Below are 20775 nucleotides of genomic sequence, written 5' to 3'. Positions count from 1 at the left end.
ATTAAAACTACAGTATGGGGCTTCCCTGGTGGCGCAGTGGTTGAGAATCTGCCTGCCAATGCAGGGGACACGGGTTCGAGCCCTGGTCTGGGAAGATCCCACATGCCGTGGAACAACTAGCCCCGTGAGCCACAATTACTGAGCCTGTGCGTCTGGAGCCTGTGCTCTGCAACAAGAGAGGCTACAATAGTGAGAGGCCCACACACCTCGATGAGGAGTGGCCCCCACTTGCCGCAAGTAGAGAAAGCCCTCGCACAGAAACGAAGAGCCAACACAGCCAAAAATAAACACATAAATAAATAAATAAAAATTTTTTAAAAATAAAAAAGGCAAAATTCCTTAAAAAAAAAAAACCTACAGTATGAAGGATAATACACAGAGACAGGATAAAAATCAGAACGTAAGGTTCAAAAATCAGAATGTAAGTTGCTGCCAAACCTTGATTGTTTCTTAGGAAACAGTTCTTCTGAGGTTATGTGACTTGCTCAGCATAATCCAGCTAATAGAAAATAGTGCCAGAGGATTTGGCAAAGACTTGGGTTAAATATCCAACTCTGCCATTACTTAACTGCTCAAGACTTGGATCTTGTGATGCTGGTTCATAACTTTTACTATTATGAAAAGTATTATTTGCCAATAGTTTGAAAGTGTTCCAGTGTTATCTTGCATGCTGCTGAAACCAGAAAGTATATTTACAGACAAAAGCTCCCTGCAGGCAGGGGCAGGCTCAATTTTATTCATTATGCCCTTAGTTCACTGTAGATGCTTCATAAATATCTTTTGAATAAAAGAAAGAATATTGTAAGATGGTATGAAAACAACCTAAAAATGAAAACTTTTCTTAAAATGAATGTATTTCTTTAAATTCTTAAACTGGAAAAATGTCCCCTTCTGGACTAAATTGCAATGTGGAAATTATCACATAGGTCTAGCACCCTCTCTCTAAGGATATCGAGAGGAATTGAGAAATGTACTCTTCCTCATACATGTGGAAGTCTGATTTACAAAGCTCCCCCCTCCCCCAACCCAAGTACTTTACTTTTTCTTGTGACCGACTCATGTCTATAACTTTGGGGCGTCTTGCCTTTCTTTAATCCTGAAAGTGGTAACAAGTTCCCTAAAGAAATATAAACATGGAACACATTCACTTATGTCTCATCTGGGACTGGGACTTGCTCGCTGCTCTAGGGCTGGTTCTGCCATTAATGAAGAGTAAGGTTCCAGTCATCTCTCTTCTCCAACCCGCAGGGTTTTTCATCTGCTAATGGGCAGGGTTGAACTGGGTGTCTCTAAGACACTCGATACTATTATTCTTTTTGCCCTTTGTCTATAAACTGTCAGCTCTTAATTGTGAGTCACTCAATTCCTTTGTTATTTAATGACAGGATGGCTCTTCCCTCTGCCCACTCTCCCTGTCTTCACAACTTGAAATCACCTGCCCAAAACATCTAGCTATCACACCAAGTTGGATGCAGACTTACGAAAATACATCAACTGATTTGGATGAATGGCACAGAAGTCCTCCCGTGAGATGTTAGATGCTCCCTCCCGGGTTCCTCATTTCATTAAGCTGGTAGTTGGCATTTGGTATAGGGGATTTTTCACTTCCCGTGGCCAAAGGTACTTCACTTGCATATGCTAGTCCTCTGAGGCTGACGGTGGGTTTTCCTGTCCTTTTCCAGGTACACAGTTGCTCCTAGCATGACTGTGATCTGATCAGCAACCACGAGAATCTGACTCCCGTGTGGGGTGCCTTAGTGCTGGGGCCTGGTCACCGCCCACAACTCCAGAGCTGCCATGGCTGCTGCCTCTACGTCCACCCCTGTCATTTCACAGCCCCAGGTATGTGACTCAAACCTGCATAGGTTTGGGCTAATCATAGTTTTGTTGAGTATTTCAATTGAATTTCAGAAAGTGTGTTTGACTTTGGAGATCATGTGTCTCCTTTGAAGTATCATTTGGTGGGGATTTTTTTGAAGAGTATTTTTGTGAGGGAGGTCCTTATGGTTTTCAGTGCCTAGGGTGTCTGGCCGTTACCGTAGGCATCAAACTCCTAATCAAGGCAGTCTGTAGTAAATCCTGCTGTTGGCTTTTTTAGGGTTTATTTCGGAACAGATCTAACCTTTTTTTTTCTTTTTTGGCTGCATTGGGTCTTCATTGCTGTGCGCAGGCGTTCTCTAGTTGTGGCGAGTGGGGACTAGTCTTCCTTGCAGTGCACGGGCTTCTCATTGCGGTGGCTTCTCTTGTTGCAGAGCACGTGCTCTAGACGTGTGGGCTTCAGTAGTTACAGCACGTGGGCTCGGTAGTTGCAGCACGTGGGCTCAGTAGTTGTGGCTCATGGGCTCTAGAGTTGTGGTGCACAGGGCTTAGTTGCTACACAGCATGTGGGATCTTCCCAGACCAGGGATGGAACCCACGTCCCCTGCATTGGCAGGCAGATTCTTAACCACTGAGCCACCAGGAAAGTCCAGAACAGATCTAATCTTACAACAAGTTTTCTGAATGTTGTCTTGATGTCCTCCTCCTATAATGATGATTATTTTGTCTTGACCTGTTCTAGTAACTTTGAGAAGAAAATGCAATTCCAGAAACTTCTGAACCACAGTAATATGAGTTACTTTTTCTGTCCAGTGAAGAACAGTCACATGGCAAGAGCATTGTTCTTACTGTTTTACAATCTGATCTATTCAAGTATTAACCGGACTCTTTCAGTTTCAGCAGGCAGCATGGTATAGTGGGGAAACAGACTTTGGAGTCATTAGGCCTGTGCTCACATCTCAATTGCTGGATAAGGTGCCTTAGTCATGCTAACCTCCCACAGCTTCCATTTCTTTTCATGTAATCATCTTTCACAGCATGGTTATGGGGATTAAAGGAGAGAAGCTATGCAAAGCATGTAGTACTCAACAAGTGTGGTTTCCCACTTGCTCTTCCTTTATCTTTGTCTCTTCCTTCTGGGCTGTGACCTCTGATCGCATTCATGAGAATCACTTTTAGGTCAAGGTTGAAGAAAAAAGTGCACCTTTGAGAAAAAGCCATATTGATTGAAATTTGAATCATTATGATACAAAATATTGTTCCGTACTTTTTTTTCTTTGTATCATTTTGCAGGCTACTAAATTTTGTATATATTTCTTTTTTTTAATTGAATACAAGTTTTATATAATATGGGAGCCTTCATAAGGAAATGAAGATCTGAAGAAACAGACCTATGTATTTTTATGCTGGGTGGGGTTTTATTGTTTTTTTTTTTTTTTTGAAGTACAGTTGATTTACAGTGTTATGTTAGCTTCAGGTGTACAACAAAGTGATTCAGTTATACATATATATAGAGAGAGAGCGTGTGTGTGTGTGTGTGTGTGTGTGTGTGTGTATATTTTCAGATTCTTTTCCCTTATAGGTTATTACAAAATATTGAGTAGAGTTCCCTGTGCTACACAATAGGCCCTTGTTGTATATATTTCAGGTAGGCGTGTGTGTCTGTGTGTCTGTATGTGTGTGTAAAGAAGGGGACGGAGGGAAAGGAAGGAGAGGGAGAAAGGAGAAAGGGGCATTTCCACTTTATTTACTATAAATGCTTTTCTTCTTCTCTGAAAGACCTTGGAATTTTATCATATGGATAGTTGTTGCTGTTCCTTAACATTATAAAGTTTGTAGTATCATTTTCCAGGATGTTTAGTGTTATCACCATCATGTGTATTTCTGTTTTCTGGTAAACGGATCATTGCCTTTTCAACACCTCATTTACTTTGGGTGTTTGGTTTCTATTCCCCTCAGTAGTGTTCTTGGTGCCCAAGAGAGACATGGTAAATGGGTGAAAAGATTTACTGCCTGTTACCTGAGGTCACCATTTCAAAGTCCACTGCAGCTGTTCCCTTGCAATGACTATTCTTAGCCTTTTGTGGAGTGAGTTAGATCCTAGTACAGGTTTTCTGGACAGGGTATTTCAGCATCCCAGTCTCACTACTCTCTTTTGTCAGCATTTCCAACAGCATCATCTTATCTACACATCTTCCCTCTTACAACAAGCTACTATCAGCCGGTGAGTAATATAAATATTTTTAAATGACTAATTTAATGAAAATGTTTAGCACCGCCCTAGGTAGAAAGAGGTCATATTTAGTATAAACACTTGGGGAAATATATACTCTTGTAAAGTCTCTGTGGGAAAGTAAATTGGTCCAGTCACTCTGGAAAGTAATTTGACAGTATCTGTTAAAATTATAGACTTTTGCACATGCCCTGTTCCCATCTTGGTACCTATGTTAGAAACACGTGAGTCCAAGGAGATGTGCAGGAAGATATTCACTGACGCATTTATTGAAGGCCAAGAAGTACAAAACTTTCTAATATTCAGTAGTAGAAGGACTTAATCAAGTCGGTCATGTTGATACAATTTTAATACTGCAGTTAAATGATGGATATCTGTCTATCTCAGCACAGCTCTGTCTCCTCAAGATATCTAGTGGAGGGAAAAGAAAGCAAGATGCAGAATGATACTTACAGGAAGATATCATTAAAACTGTGAAACAAGACCATATGTTTTTAGGGATAAACATATGGTACATTAATGTAAATGCGTATAGTGAAAAGTCTGTAACACACATTGTCAATGGGAAAGAGATTGTCCCCAAGAGGGCAAAAATTGGATCTTGGGAGATAAAAAAATCCCTCCAGAGCTTAAATTTGCCTGATGAAATCCTATTCCTTATTACTTAATTTCTCCTTAGGGAGAATTTGAATTTAATTAAAGTTTCTTCCTTGAGCGTCACCAATAGGAAAAAAAAAAAAGTTAAGAAACACTGGTCTAGAAGGATACACAAGGCTCTTCAGTCACATTGCCTAGGTTCAAATCCTGGCTCCAGTATTTCGTAACTGAGCCTGTTGGGTGAGAGGAGAAAAGGTATTCACTCTCTCAGTGCCTTGGTTTCCTCATCTGCAAAATGAGCATCATCATGAAAAAGCCAACTTCATAGGGTGGTTTTAGGGTTGAAATGAGATCATGTGTGTAGAACTTAGAACAGTATCTGACATATTGCTCAATACATCTCAGTATGCAGCAAGCACTGTGGCAGGCCTGGGGATGCAAGAATAAATAAGATAAAGAAGGCTTTCGCCCTGTCAGAGTTTATAAATGTAGTGGGAAATACACAGATAAGGAAGCAAAAAATTAGAATGCTGTGTCACAAATGCTATGATATAGGAAGTATGGGTGCTCTGCGGGTAAAGTGGAACACCAGAAAAGACATGTAGAATCAGGGAAGGCTTCTCGAAGGAAGACTGCCAGGCTGGGAGCTTGCGAATGAGGATGAGTTATTCTGGTAAGGGAGAGGAGACAGCCCATGTGAATGTCAGGTGTCCCAAGGTGAGAGCTCACAGCATTTGCATGTGAGTTCAGGGGTGGTTGCCATAGACTGGGGTATGAGGTTGTGAGCAGTGATGTCTAGAGCCAGCTCTGCCCGCTTACAAGATCTGATTGTTCAACTTTCAAAGGAATTTCGTGAGCCAGTTGACTTCATGCTTGTAGCCTGAAATCAGCCAGGGTGGAGTATTTACACCACAGAAATTGGCAAACACAGGCCCTCATTCCTGAGCACCCATTGTTAAATACTTATCGGCAAAGTTAAGGTTGTAGAAAAGGTAGATGTGTTAGGTTACAAAGTTGGAGAAGGTTTTGCAGGGTCTCGGAAGCCAAATGAAGGGATTTAACATTAACCTCAAACAAGCCTGTGTAGCTCGTGTGTCTTAGAGCTGGGTTCAAACCTTGACTATTAACAACTGTGTTGAAGCAATTAATTAATGAATCTCAACCAGGGAAGTGAGTCCCATGATTCTCACCATGTCTTGGGAGCAGTAGTAGCTTCTGATAGCTGGGGGAACTCAAGCCCTCTTGGAAGGAGTCGGCTGTAAGCTGGGGCGTTAGGTCACAGAGAGAGGCAGCTTACCCTTCCGGAGAGATGCAGCTCATTGGGTCACTTGGTTCCCAGGATCCTCTCGCCCATGATGAGCATCTTGATTATATGTCAACTCTTCACATGTAATTTGTGCAGTCAGATTTTAATCCGAGGCTGATTTGCCCTTGCCCCCAAGCCTGTATTCATTGTAGTCTCTCCTATTATCAAGTTTTCCCCAGGTTCAGAGAAGGTAAAAGTAATTTAAATACAGCATCTCCTTAGGCAAGGCGTAATAAGCTGTTCACTCAATCAGCTTCGCCCAGTATTGTCTGGCACATCAACTTGCATTCTTTTAGAGTGAATTCAGGGACCTGTGCAAAGATAAACCCACATTCAAGTGTGAAAGGCCTGACAATCCTTTCCTAAGACAAAAACAACAATTTAAAAAAAAAAGCTTTTGGTTTTGTTTGGTACTCTATTCATTTGGTAACAAAGAGCATTTTTCTAATCAAGGCTGCCTATTACTAGATATAAACTAATTAATATGAACAAAATAGCTGGTGATTGTTTCCAACAATAATAGGGAAGAAAGGTTCATTGTCACTCTTGCTGGAATTGCTGTTTAGTCAGTGAAAGATACGCCTGGTGCTTTGAAGTGGGACAAGTTTGTATTCCCTGCTTGACTCCTGCCTAGACTGTAAGATGGATTTTTGTTTGCTCATGCTGAGAGAGACAGCACCTTGTTCTGAAGCTAGATGAATACTGAGGCGAAACTGGGCTAGCAGCAGCAGGAAGGCTGTGTTTGTAGCTGCTTTATTGTTCTGCTAGTCCAGATAAAAGAGCACCCAAAGGAAGCTCTGGAGATGTTTGCAGACAGGAACATGTGCATCCTTTGGTTAAACTAATGCGCTCTTACCCTGCGGGGATGGGAGAATGTAGGGGATGGAGGTAGAATAGGTAACCAATGACCATTTTCTGTTTCTAGAACGCTGTTTAGCAGGACTTTAACCTTGGTTCATCCAGTTACTGTGGGTGGAGTATGGATTAAAAGTTTTATTTTCTTTTTGAATGGAGGGGTCAATAGTTCAATCCATGAATGGGTGGTTTGGGGTCTCTCAAACCGACAGGTATTAGAGATCAGAAGAGGTGTTTAAGAACTTCAAAGGCATTCGGATCTCACACCTGTGATTCCAGTAAGGAAGGAATCTTTGCCATCAGTATTTTACAAGGTATTTCATTCTGTCTCATTTGCTAAGTGGCTGTCTTGGTTTCAAGCCAAGGAAACGAAGATATTTTGATCCCTTCAAGTGATGTCCCGTAGCTTTCATTAAAGATGTGAATTTGGGTAGATGCTCAATGTCTTCATCTTCATCAACAGATTTGTTCCCCTAGTTCTTACCCAGTTCTCTGATATAACTAACAAGTAGGTCTCTACTTGGTGTCTGCTGGAAGACAGGTGTTTTTGAACATCATTACTAATAGGTTTTTAGAGGTTTTATTTCTGATATTAGAGAATGGATACATTTGGATTAAAGCAGTTGAATTCCTTGTTCAGTGGGTTGTGTTTTTTGAGATTGAAAGACTTTTTCTTTTTTTTTTTGGAACTTTGTATTATGCAGTTTTCAAACATTTACAGAAATCAAAAGAATAATATAATGAATCCCAATATAGCCATCACTGAGATTCAACAGTTATTAACATTTGGCCAAACTTGCTTCACCTTCTCTCATTTTGGGGGGATGAAATATTTTAAAGCAAATCCTTGGCATCCTGTTATTTTATCTCAGTCCTCATACATCAATATGCATCTCTAAGAAAGAATTCACTTATATAACCACAGTCCCATTCTTACACATAGCAAAATTTAAAACAACATTTTAATATCATTTTCTACTCGTCCATATTCAGAATTTCCCAATTGCTTTTCTCAAAAGTGTTTTTGCAGTTGGTATATAAAATGTTATCTTTTAAAAACACTGATTAGATCAGTTTACTCTTCTGCCTGAAACTATTCAATGACTTTTTAAGGTTTGAAAATGGGATTGTTGCAATTGTTAAGTTATCAGTCCCTAAAATAAGGGATCATGGCTATCTTGGTAGTAACTTTCTTCTGGACTAAAGTGTGAGCAATTACTTGTAGTATGACATATGTTTCCAGTGCCGCATAATGAAGACATAGTGTGGTCTGGCTTCACCTACCCAGAGAAAAGAGAATGCGTGGGCTTAGATCCAGGTGAATTTTGGTTCAAATATAGGTTTAAATCCCTTTCAATATAGATCTCTCTTCAGCTAATTTTTTTTTAATCTCTAGAATTCAAATAATATACACTGTGCTCACAGATTTAAATGACAAAATATCTGCTAGGTGCTTTGTACAGTATCAGCCTCTTAATAGATCCCTGACATATGTTAGTTCCTTCCTTTTTCCCCATAATTATTCCCCATAGTTTATTGCAGGGAGTGAGTGGTTACCTCTACATATGGTCTGTGTGTATGACACGCTTATGTGTAGTATGCCAGAAGATCCATCAGAGGAAAGCCAAGTTGGATAAACACTCTAAGGAAAACTCCAGTGTATTGCCAGGAATAAATGCGTGTGGAGATAAACACTGAGATTTCTGACTTACTCCACCTTGAACCATGTTTCTATTAGAAGTTAAATTTGTTCTCATATTGCAGTTTGAATTCATCTCTGCCCCCTTTTGTGTTTATAAACACAGATAAAGTTTGAGATGATATCTTATTTCAGAACCCAAGGGCACATTTGGAGTTTTCTATTCATAAGACAAAATTTTGCTGGGATACCTAGGGTAAACCACAAATGAGACCTTTAATGTTTGTTTCTTTTTCTTTCTAATTGGTTTAGTCTTTAATGATTAATGGAGCCAATTCTTTATCCTTCAAAGTGATGTGGCTTCCTCCCTCTTACTGCCCATGATGGTGCTCTTGGCCTATTTTCCTTTTTACACTCCTAGCTTCTCCAGTTATTTTTCTTTGAACTTTAGTTGCAGCTATTCCATGAATAAATGCTAAGGTGGGAAAATGCCCTGCTGTTTTTACCAGCTGAGGAGATGGTAATCAGAGGGTACAGGGGAGTTTTGTCTTTTGAGAACTGTACCTTGCTGTAATAAGACTGTCATTTAAAAATTCCACCTTGGATGATACTACCAAGTGATGATACTGCGTGATGATACTACCATTTGGTAATCACATAGCATCCCTTAAAGAACTGCCTATAAGTTAGACTTATTCCATTTCGTAAATGATTATCCTGGGCAGGCTCAGGCTGGGAGAGAAGTGATAGTGGGTTGTTATCTGCTCCTTAGCATCAGATAAAATGTTTCTGAAAGGGCCGTGAAAGGGATGAATTCCTGAAAGGCAAGGTTAGGTATTAAGCAACTTTCAAAGATTCAGACCACCTTTGGTAGCAAGAGCACCTGTCCTGTAGGAAGAGGGATAGGGTATGGTTGTTGGTGAACAAGATAGCTGCCCCATTTAAAAGTATTTGCACTGAGATGAACTTCCACCAGCCAGCATAGGGAGGTTTGAAGCCTTAGTTCAAGCCTGGGAGAAAAAGTCATTCATCTGGATTCAGGTCTGGGCCCCAACTCCAAGGGCTTTGCATATTCTGGAACTGTTTAGCATTACCTTAACTGTGGTTGATCAAGTTACTGAAGTCACCTGGCAAAAACCTGGCAAAAACAAAGGGCCCAGGAAGAAGCCCAGCCCTATGGCCTGTGCTCTGGGCTTACCTCTGACATGCTGATTTGTATATGGATGCACAGTGGGAACTCAGGACTCAGAGATTATGGTCAGGCATAGATGTGACAAGTCAGGTGGAGACACTCAGCTGCTGGTCAGCTCACTGTCTCATTCAAGACCAGCTTGGAAAAGCAGAGCAACACAGCCTGCAGCTGGGAATTCAACTCTATATCAGCGGAGAAAGAAAAGGTAGAAAGAACAAGGTGGCAAATGACAGGGAATCTGCGAGATTGTAGTCCTGTTGTGCCAAGATGTTTAACTCAAATGATGTATCCGGAATATACATTTATTCTTATGAGAACTTTTCTGCATGATTTTTTTCTCAAACATATTAAAAATTGCATTAAGTATTTAAAACATTAAAAACTGCCTCTTTTCAGTTGCACATCTTATTGCTTTCCTCTAAGCTAGTCACAGAAATAGCATCGAGAAGCTGTTTGTAAGAAGAGAATACAGTAAGTGTGGGTAGTAGAATACAAGAAGAACTTAAAGAATAGGTATACAACCCTATTTTCTAAAAATTGAGAGGCAGGGCGCGGTAACGGACTCCTGGACCCCGCGGCGGCAGCGGCGAGTTTAGTGAGGCCTGGCAGGGCTTAGAGGCCCGGCCGGCGCGTGGCCGCAGCCGCAGAGCCTGAGGCCGGGGCGTCGTGCGCAGGCGCTACCCGGCTGGGCCGTGAGCCGCCTCGGCGGCGAGGCCTTCCCGATGCCGGTTGGGGCTCTGCGGAGCAGAGCGGAGGATGCGCACGGGCCGCGGGCGGGGTAGAAGGCCGGCAGCCCGCTCCCCCGCGCGCGGTGGATGCGGCGGCAATGGACGCCCTAGAGGAAGAGAGCTTCCCGCTGCCCGTCTCTTCGCCTCTGATGCAGAACTTGATGCTGTGGTTGGATATTAAGAGGACATTATCATGGATGGTGAGTTCCAGCTATTACAGAGGAATTTCCTGGCCAAGTACTACCAGGAGTTTGAAGACGCAGAAGAGAGTAAGCTCACCTACACACCTATTTTTTTTTTTTTTTTTTTTTTTTTTTGCAGTACGCGGGCCTCTCACTGCTGTGGCCTCTCCCATTGCAGAGCGCAGGCTCAGCAGCCATGGCTCACGGGCCCAGCTGCTCCGCGGCATGTGGGATCCTCCTGGACCGGGGCACGAACCTGTGTCCCCTGCATCGGCAGGCGGACCCTCAACCACTGCGCCACCAGGGAAGCCCCACACCTACTTTTAACGAATGTATTTCTTTGGTAGAAAATTATATAGAACAGATGTTGGAGCGGATTCCTGGATTTAACATGGGGGCTTTCACTACAACTTTACAGCACCGTAAAGATGAAGTGGCCGGTGACATTTTCGACGTGCTTCTCACGTTTACCGATTTTCTAGCTTTTAAAGAAAGGTTTCTGGACTACCGAGCAGAAAGAGAAGGCTGGGGACTGGACTTAAGCAGCGGTTGAGTGGTGATTTCATTGTGCAAATCATCTTCTATGCCAACTTCCCAGAGCAGTCTGCAGCGCTAGGTCCCACCTGCAGGTAATGGGATCTTTCTAGACATCACCAGGCCAATAGACTGGGAGAGGCTTTGGCTAATGATGTCAGAAGAATATGTCTTGGAAAGACTGACTCTGTTCTGCACCTCTTCACTAATGTTAAGTATTGATGGGTCAGAAGAAAATTACCTGACTTCCTGGACACGTTCTTGTCTTCGGTAACCCTAGTACTCCTCCCTGAGTAGACACCTCTCGCAGGAGCTTCTGAGTCTGGCTCCTGCATCAAGCCCAAGACCAGCATTCCACCCGGGGGGCACTTCCCCAGCATACGTGATGGTGTGCCCATGTTGGAAGAACCCTATCACCAACTCTTGGCCCAGCAGGCCTTGCATGTCCCACCAGGCTTTTTGTGCACTCACAGCTTTTTATATGGGTCAGAGTTTCAGTTCTGCAGCCTCAGTGGGGTTTTTGACTGGGAGTATTTATCCAGGGGTTAACTCAAGCTAGCTGCCCATCTCAAGATTTCTGAAAATCCTGTCACAGCTAGTCTTGGCTGTAGGAATCAACTTAGATTTCCTTTACCTAAAAGGTACATGTGAAAATCAATTCCTAGTCTTACATGTACAGTCCTTGTATCACTGTCTTCTGCTGGTCCTGATGTAGTCCCATTGTTTCTATAACTCTCGTTTGCATGTTTTAAAAAAAATATTTTTATAGATGAATACTCAGGCTAACCTAGTGGATATAATCTTGGAACTTCCATGATGACCCACTTCAAGATCAAAATATTATATGCTGTGTGCTATTTAGCTGTTAGTGCTATGAAAGCAAACATGCTTGCTACATTGGTGTTCCTATTTTACTGGGCACCAATGAATGTATGCTGGAAGTAGTCTGAAAGGTTTCCTTTCTTAGAGCATGTTAGTGTTCGTGCAGGTTTGCTTAAAACCCTTTCTGTGTAAAACAGCTCCTTAGGCTTTCTGTTGGGGTAGGGGCTCTGCACTTACTTCTTACTGTCAAAATAATCCTACCAAGATAGTGTTCCACTGGTCTAGCTCAGTAGGAGGTAGCAAACGGCTTTACTGGTCATCTGTCTGCTTGGATTTAGTACACTGGTTTAGTACAATGTTTGATAGAACATTACCGACAAGAAAACATGGATGTCACATCTCTAGAAACAAAAACTGTAGTAGTTCAATTCCCAATGTGTACCTTAGTTGTTATTTTGTTTGTTTTTATTTTTATTTTTTAAGTAAAAATAAGAATCTCTGCTGACTTTTCACTTGGCTGTTCTGGTTTTAAAGGATGAGCTATATAGGCTGTGTGTTTTTCTGTACCGATGTGGCACTTATTAAATACTTTTTACCATGAGTAAAAATAAAATAAATAATAAAAAATTGAACACCTAAAACTAATACAATGATCTATGTCAGTTATATCTCAATTTAAAAAACTGTTAAATGAGAAAACTACCCAAAAATCCTGTATACAAATGCCTTAAAAGTATCAAGTATTTAAGAATAACTCTAATAATAAATTTGGTATAAGAACTCTGAGATTATTTATAAAACCTTATTAATAGACATTAAAGAAAACTTAAACAGAGAGATACTATGTCAATGGATTGTAAGATTCATTGATTTCATGTCAGTTCTCTTTAAATGCGTCTGGAGATCGAATGCAGTCACAGTGAAAATTCCAAAAAATTGTCTTGAAACCTCACGAGCTGATTCTAACATTCATATCAAAATACAAAAGGTCAAAACTAGCCAATATCATCTTGAAGAAGATGACCGAGGTGGGAAAAAGTGATCTTCCAGATATCAGAATTTATTATAACATTGTAATAAATAAGTCAGTTTGGCATTTGTATAGGGATAGATAAACCATTGGAAGAAATAGAGCCTAGACACCAATCCACACGTATTATTGTAAAAAAAAAATGGATTTGAAACAAGATAATAAAGAAAGGGGCTTCCCTGGTGGCGCAGTGGTTGGGAGTCTGCCTGCCGATGCAGGGGACACGGGTTCGTGCCCCGGTCCGGGAGGATCCCATGTGCCGCGGAGCAGCTTGGCCTGTGAGCCATGGCCGCTGGGCCTGTGCGTCCGGAGCCTGTGCTCCGCAACGGGAGAGGCCACGACAGTGAGAGGCCTGCGTACCGCAAAAAAAAAAAAAAAAAAAAAAGAAAGATATTCTGTTCTTAGCCTATGGAAATAAAAAGGGCCACGAGAAAATAATTTTCTTCATCGGATGAATTATTTAATTATCTTGTTTTGATCTGTGAGTTCAAGAAGGCTGCATTTTAGAGGTGGTGTTTGGTTTATGAAGGTTTAAACCCTCTGGGTTACTTGATTTAAAAGTTTCAGGAGAAATGGATGTTACAGAAACTGAATAATAACTCAGTCCTTAAAACGTGGTGTTTTTCTCTCTATTTTACAGATGAGGAAACTAACTTCTAAGAGGAGAGTGTTAAATAATTTATTGAAGTCATATTAGTAAACAAAACAACCGGAATTTGAACCCAGATCTCACCAATTCTGGGGTCTAAGCTCTAAGCTACTATAAATCTGTAATGTTATCTCCCAGACCCTTTGCTGTCTCCCAGGAAATAGGAATGTTAAGTGAAGCATGATCATGTATTTCAGTTTTTATCCCTGAATCATTCTTTGGGCCTGATGGAGCCTAGCAATACTGCTCACTACTTTCCTTCCCCTCTCCTTCCTTCTCCTCCCTGCTTTATTGACAACAGAACCCATTTGCTTTGACTCCAACTGAATAAGGTGTTTGTTTGTTATATAGCTGATTCACTTTGTTATGCAGCAGAAACTAACACACCACTGTAAAGCAATTATACTCCAATAAAGATGTTAAAAAAAATATGTCAAGCATAGAGAAAAGTGTAGAGAGTGTTATAATACAATAGGATGTCTATTACCCAGCTTTTAAAATGTTAACATTTTGATGTAATTGCTTCAAAATCTTTTGGATGAAGATGGTCAAAAGGTACAGACCTCCAGTTGTAAAATAAAAAGTCCTGGGGGGGCTTCCCGGGTGGCGCAGTGGTTGAGAGTCCGCCTGCCGATGCAGGGAACACGGGTTCGTGCCCCGGTCCGGGAAGATCCCACATGCCGCCGAGCGGCTGGGCCCGTGAGCCATGGCCGCTGAGCCTGCGCGTCCGGAGCCTGTGCTCCGCAATGGGAGAGGCCACAACAGTGAGAGGCCCGCGTACCGCAAAAAAAAAAAAGTCCTGGGGATGGAATGTACAGCATGGTGACTATAGTTAATAATACTTATATGGCATTATTGTAAGTTGCTGAGAGTAGATCTTAAAAGTTCTTATCACAAGAAAAATTTTGTAACCATGTATGGTGATGCTTGTTAACAAGGCTTATTATGGTGATCATCTCACAATATATACAAATATCAAATCATTATGTTGTACACCTGAAACTAGTGCTATATGTCAATTATACCTTAATAAGAAAATATCTTAGGCTTTAAATAAAACAAAGAACCATTATAAAGTTGAGCGCCTTGTACTCCTTCCCAATTCTATTAACCTCCGTCTTGACTCAGACCATAAATATTGTTATTTATCATCTCCCCACATGTGTTTGTGGATATATACATAGTGAAGAAAATGTTTAAACAATATATAGTGTATTTATGTAAGTTTTTTACATTTCTAAGAATGGTGCACTGCATGTATACTTTGCAAATTGCTTTAGTCATTAGCATACGTAAAGCTCAACTTTGTTCATTTTGACTGCTTTATAGCATACCCTTCTGGTTATTTTGCAGTTTATCCATTCTCCAGTTGACAGATATTTACGTTGCTTCTAATATTTTGATATTATAAAAGAGTGGCAATGAAAACTCTTGTATATGTCTCCTTATGCACATGTGTGAGTTTTTCTGGGGTTAGAATCTCTCAATCATGTGTTATGAACATGTCCAATTTAAGTGGTTTTTGCCAAACTGTTTTGCAAAGCAGTTGTGCTGAAATTTTATTCCCACCATAACTGTATGACAGTCTTCGCCAACTCTTGATATTTTCAGACTTGTTAAATTCTGCCCACCTGATGGAACGATTAATTGGGTCTGACGGCACCTTGTATTTAACTTTCTCTGATTCCCCGGAAGGGTAATTATCTTTTCATGTGACGACTGGCCATTTAGTTTTCCTCTTCTATAAATTGCCTGTCCCCATATTTTCCTATTCTGCTGTTGGATTGTTTGGCTTTTCTATTTTGATTTGTAAACTAAGCCTTTTTTATGTACATTGCCAAACTTTTTACTATTCTTCAGCTTTTCTTTTCACTGATTAGGAAGTCTTTTGCTGCACAGAAGTCTTGAATTTTGAATTTTGTCAATGTTTTGGTCTTATTTAGAAAAATCCCCCTATTCACAAATTATAAATATATTCTTTATTTGCTTTTTACATATGTCCTTATATCACCTGAAATTGATTTCTGGGTATGATATGACATAGACAGTCAATTTGTTTTATTTTTATTTTTTCATATAGATGAACAGTTACACTGTTTTCCCCATTGGTGGGTAAAGCCATGTCTCTTATATCGAGTAACCATGGAAATGTGTGTTTCTGGTTCTTTATTCTATTCCATTGGCTGTTCATGTTTTTCTGTGCCAATATCATGTCTTATTTTATCACTTTAAAATAACATGCTTTTCCATAGGGCATCTAGTTCTTTGTTTTCCAAGTTATCTTGGATACTCTGGTTCTTCTGTACTTCTGTAGCAGTGTTTAGGGAGCCTGTCAAGCTTCGGGAAAAACGCTTTTGGGATTTTCATTTTATTGCATTGAATTTATATATTAATTTTGGGAAAATTGACAACACCTTTTTCTGCCCATGAAATATTATCTCTTCAATTATTTAGGTTTTGCTGTAAGCTTTTGAATATTTAGACTTATTCCTAGATACATTAGACCTTTTGTTATTGTAAATGGGTTGTCCTTGAAATAATAATTTAAAATTTTTTTTCTGATGTTTCTGTAGGAACACAGTTGATTCATGTGGCTTGATAGTTAATCCAGCAAATTTACTAAACTCTGTTAGTACAGTTTGTTTATATATTATCTTGCATTTTATATGTAACTGATTAATCATTTGTGAAAAAGAGTAAGTTTTTCTTTTCCAATTCTTTCCTTTTTTTTTTTCCATTATTGTTTTGGCTATAATCACCAATACATGCTAAAAGCAAACTGGTGATTGAATCACCTTTGTTTTGTTTCTGCCTTAAAAGGGAATATTTCCATCAAATATGACAGTTGCCATACATAAACCTTTTAGCAAGTTAAGGAAGTTTCCTTCTAACCCTAGATTGCCAAATTATCATGAAAGGATATTTAAATTTACCAAACGCGTATTTCCATTTCTAGTGAGATGATCATTGGCCTTTCTTCTGTCCTTGAATTTGTTCGTGTGATGAATTCTATTACCAGATTTTTAAATGTTAAATCATCTTCGCATTCTGGAATAAACTCTATTTAGTCACACCTCTCTCTCTTTCCGTATATAGATCTAGATCTAGATAAACAGATATAGAAACTATATTTTATTTAGGAACTCTTCATTTATGTTCTTAAATAATACTGGCCAGTAATTTATTTCACTCTTAATCTCCTTTTTGTTCTTGTACCATGGGTGTGCTGGCTTCATACAAATATAACCAAATAAACTGAGAATGGAAAATCAAAACAGTAATATGAGGTAATTTTAGGTAGGTTTCAAAACAAATGGAAGTAAAATGCTGAACCACAGTAACATGGGAGCCAGAGGTGTTGGAGTGAAAGCTCATCAAGGGAAGAGGATTACCTTTAGACTTCAAGTCAAGTATGCATGTTAAAATATTAAAAATAAGCATTAAAGAGTAGAAATGGGACTTCCGGGTAAGATGGCGGAAGAGTAAGACGTGGAGATCACCTTCCTCCCCACGGATACACGAGAAATACATCTACACGTGGAACAACTACAGAACACCTACTGAACGCTGGCAGAAGACCCCAGACCTCCCAAAAGGCAAGAAACTCCCCACATACCTGGGTAGGGCAAAGCGGAGAGATTCCCGCACAGAGGATCGGTGCCGAGCGGCACTCACCAGCCCGAGGGGCTTGTCTGCTCGCCCGCCAGGGCGGGCGGCGCTGGAAGCTGAGGCTCGGGCTTCGGTCAGAGCGCAGGGAGAGGACTGGGGCTGGCGGCGAGAACTCAGCCTGAAGGGGGCTAATGTGCCACAGCTAGCCGGCAGGGAGTCCGGGAAAACTCTGGAGCTGCCGAAGAGGCAAGAGACTTTTTCTTCCCTCTTGGTTTCCTGGTGCACGAGGAGAGGGGATTAAGAGCGCTGCTTAAAGGGGCTCCACAGACGGGCGCGAGTCACGACTGAAAGCGCAGAGCCCAGTGACGGGCGTGGGACGCTGGGGCTGCTGCTGCCGCCGCCAAGAGGCCTGTGTGCGAGTGCAGGTCGCTGTCCACACCGCCCTTCCGGGAGCCTGTGTAGCCCGCCACTGCCGGGGTCCCGGGATCCAGGGGCGGCTTCCCTGGGAGAACGCACGGCGCGCCTCGGGCTGGTGCAGCGTCACGCCGACCTCTGCCGCTGCAGGCTCGCCCCGCACTCCGTGCCCCTCCCTCCCGCCCGGCCTGAGTGAGCCAGAGTCCCCGAAGAGGCTGCTCCTTTAACCCTGTCCTGTCTGAGCGAAGAACAGACGCCCTCCGGCGACCTACACGCAGAGGCGGGGCCAAATCCAAAGCTGAGACCCAGGAGCTGTGAGAACAAAGAAGAGAAAGGGAAACCTCTCCCAGCAGCCTCAGAAGCAGCGGATTAAATCTCCACAATCAACTTGATGTACCCTGCATCTGTGGAATACATGAATAGACAACAAATCATCCCAAATTGAGGAGCCAGGAGTCAGTCCTGTGCCTCTGAGGTGGGAGAGCCAACTTCAGGACACTGGTCCACAAGAGACCTCCCAGCTCCACATAATATCAAACGGCGAAAATCTTCCAGAGATCTCATCTCAACAGCAGCACCCAGCTTCACTCAACGACCAGCAAGCTACAGTGCTGGACACCCTATGCCAAACAACTAGCAAGACAGGAACACAACGCCACCCATTAGCAGAGAGGTGGCCTAAAATCATAAAAAGTCCACAGACACCCCAAAACACACCACCAGACGTGGACCTGCCCACCAGAAAGACAAGATCCAGCCTCACCCACCAGAACACAGGCACTACTCCCCTCCACCAGGAAGCCTACACAACCCACTAAACCAACCTTAGCCACTGGGGACAGACACCAAAAACAACGGGAACTACGAACCTGCAGCCTGCAAAAAGGAGACCCCAAACACAGTAACGTAAGCAAAATGAGAAGACAGAAAAACACACAGCAGGAGAAGGAGCAAGATAAAAACCCACCAGACCTAACAAATGAAGAGGTAATAGGCAGTCTACCTGAAAAAGAATTCAGAATAATGATAGTAAAGATGATCCAAGATTCTATTTCCAAGATCCAAAATCTTGGAAATAGAATAGACAAAATGCAAGAAACAGTTAACAAGGACCTAGAAGAACTAAAGACGAATCAAGCATCGATTAAAAACACAATACATGAAATAAAAAATACTCTAGATGGGATCAATAGCAGAATAACTGAGGCAGAAGAACGGATAAGTGAGGTGGAAGATAAAATAGTGGAAATAACTGCTGCAGAGCAAAATAAAGAAAAAAGAATGAAAAGAACAGAGGACAGTCTCAGAGACCTCTGGGACAACATTAAACGCACCAACATTCGAATTATAGGGGTTCCAGAAGAAGAAGAGAAAAAGAAAGGGACTGAGAAAATATTTGAAGAGATTATAGTTGAAAACTTCCCTAATATGGGAAAGAAAATAGTTAATCAAGTCCAGGAGGCACAGAGAGTCCCATACAGAATAAATCCAAGGAGAAATACGCCAAGACACATATTAATCAAACTGTCAAAAATTAAACACAAAGAAATCATATTAAAAGCAGCAAGGCAAAAACAACAAATAACACACAAGGGAATCCCCATCAGGATAACAGCTGATCTCTCAGCAGAAACTCTACAAGCCAGAAGGGAGTGGCAGGACATAATTAAAGTGATGAAGGAGAAAAACCTGCAACCAAGATTACTCTACCCAGCAAGGATCTCATTCAGATTTGATGGAGAAATTAAAACGTTTACAGACAAGCAAAAGCTGAGAGAGTTCAGCACCACCAAACCAGCTTTACAACAAATGCTAAAGGAACTTCTCTAGGCAAGAAACACAACAGAAGGAAAAGACCTACAATAACGAACCCAAAACAATTAAGAAAATGGTAATAGGAACATACATATCGATAATTACCTTAAATGTAAATGGACTAAATGCTCCCACCAAAAGACACAGATTGGCTGAATGGATACAAAAACAAGACCCATATATATGCTGTCTACAAGAGACCCACTTCAGACCTAGAGACACATACAGACTGAAAGTAAGGGGATGGAAAAAGATATTCCATGCAAATGGAAACCAAAAGAAAGCTAGAGTAGCAATTCTCATATCAGACAAAATAGACTTTAAAATTAAGACTACTAGAAGAGACAAGGAAGGACACTACATAACGATCAAGGGATCAATCCAAGAAGAAGATATAACAATTGTAAATATTTATGCACCCAACATAGGAGCACCTCAATACATAAGGCAAATACTAACAGCCATAAAAGGAGAAATCGACAGTAACACAATCATAGTAGGGGACTTTAACACCCCACTTTCACCAATGGACAGATCATCCAAAATGAAAATAAATAAGGAAACACAAGCTTTAAATGATACATTAAACAAGATGGACTTAATTGATATTTATAGGACATTCCATCCAAAAACAACCGAATACACATTTTTCTCAAGTGCTCATGGAACATTCTCCAGGATAGATCATATCTTGGGTCACAAATCAAGCCTTGGTAAATTTAAGAAAATTGAAATTGTATCAAGTATCTTTTCTGACCACAATGCTATGAGACTAGACATCAATTACAGGAAAAGAGCTGTAAAAAATACAAACACATGGAGGCTAAACAATACACTACTTAATAACGAAGTGATCACTGAAGAAATCAAAGGGGAAATTAAAAAATACCTAGAAACAAATGACAATGGAGACACGATGACCCAAAACCTATGGGATTCAGCAAAAGCAGTTCTAAGAGGGAAGTTTATAGCAATACAATCCCACCTTAAGAAACAGGAAACATCTCGAATAAACAACCTAACCTTGCACCTAAAGCAATTAGAGAAAGAAGAACAAAAACATCCCAAAGTTAGCAGAAGGAAAGAAATCATAAAAATCAGATCAGAAATAAATGAAAAAGAAATGCAGGAAATGATAGCTAAGATCAATAAAACTAAAAGCTGGTTCTTTGAGAAGATAAACAAAATTGATAAACCATTAGCCAGACTCATCAAGAAAAAAAGGGAGAAGACTCAAATCAATAGAATTAGAAATGAAAAAGGAGAAGTAACAACTGACACTGCAGAAATACAAAAGATCATGAGAGATTACTACAAGCAACTCTATGCCAATAAAATGGACAACCTGGAGG

At 40.9% G+C, this 20775-nt stretch overlaps 2 protein-coding genes across 7 annotated transcripts in view; both read left to right on the top strand.

The window, feature by feature from the left end:
• LPAR1 (lysophosphatidic acid receptor 1) overlaps positions 1 to 20775 on the top strand; it is a 166176-nt gene that overhangs the window by 71457 nt on the left and 73944 nt on the right. For all 6 annotated transcript variants that reach the window (XM_081236312.1, XM_081236313.1, XM_081236309.1 and 3 more), the window contains exon 2: positions 1683 to 1842. In XM_081236312.1, the coding sequence (XP_081092438.1) occupies positions 1798 to 1842 (45 nt within the window). In that variant the 5' untranslated portion in view covers positions 1683 to 1797. The remainder of the gene's footprint in view (positions 1 to 1682; positions 1843 to 20775) is intronic.
• Positions 10562 to 11103, top strand: LOC308618501 (ADP-ribosylation factor-like protein 2-binding protein; the record flags this gene model as incomplete). The annotated part of the gene is made up of 2 exons (XM_081236429.1): positions 10562 to 10657; positions 10870 to 11103. The coding sequence occupies 2 exons, from the start codon at positions 10562 to 10564 to the stop codon at positions 11101 to 11103; spliced, it is 330 nt and encodes a 109-aa protein (XP_081092555.1).

The sequence above is a fragment of the Mesoplodon bidens genome, assembly GCF_964165515.1.
Source record: "Mesoplodon bidens genome assembly, chromosome: 6".
Taxonomy (NCBI): domain Eukaryota; kingdom Metazoa; phylum Chordata; class Mammalia; order Artiodactyla; family Ziphiidae; genus Mesoplodon; species Mesoplodon bidens.
Note: the sequence above shows the minus strand (reverse complement) of the source record. Positions and strands in the feature narration are given on the sequence as shown.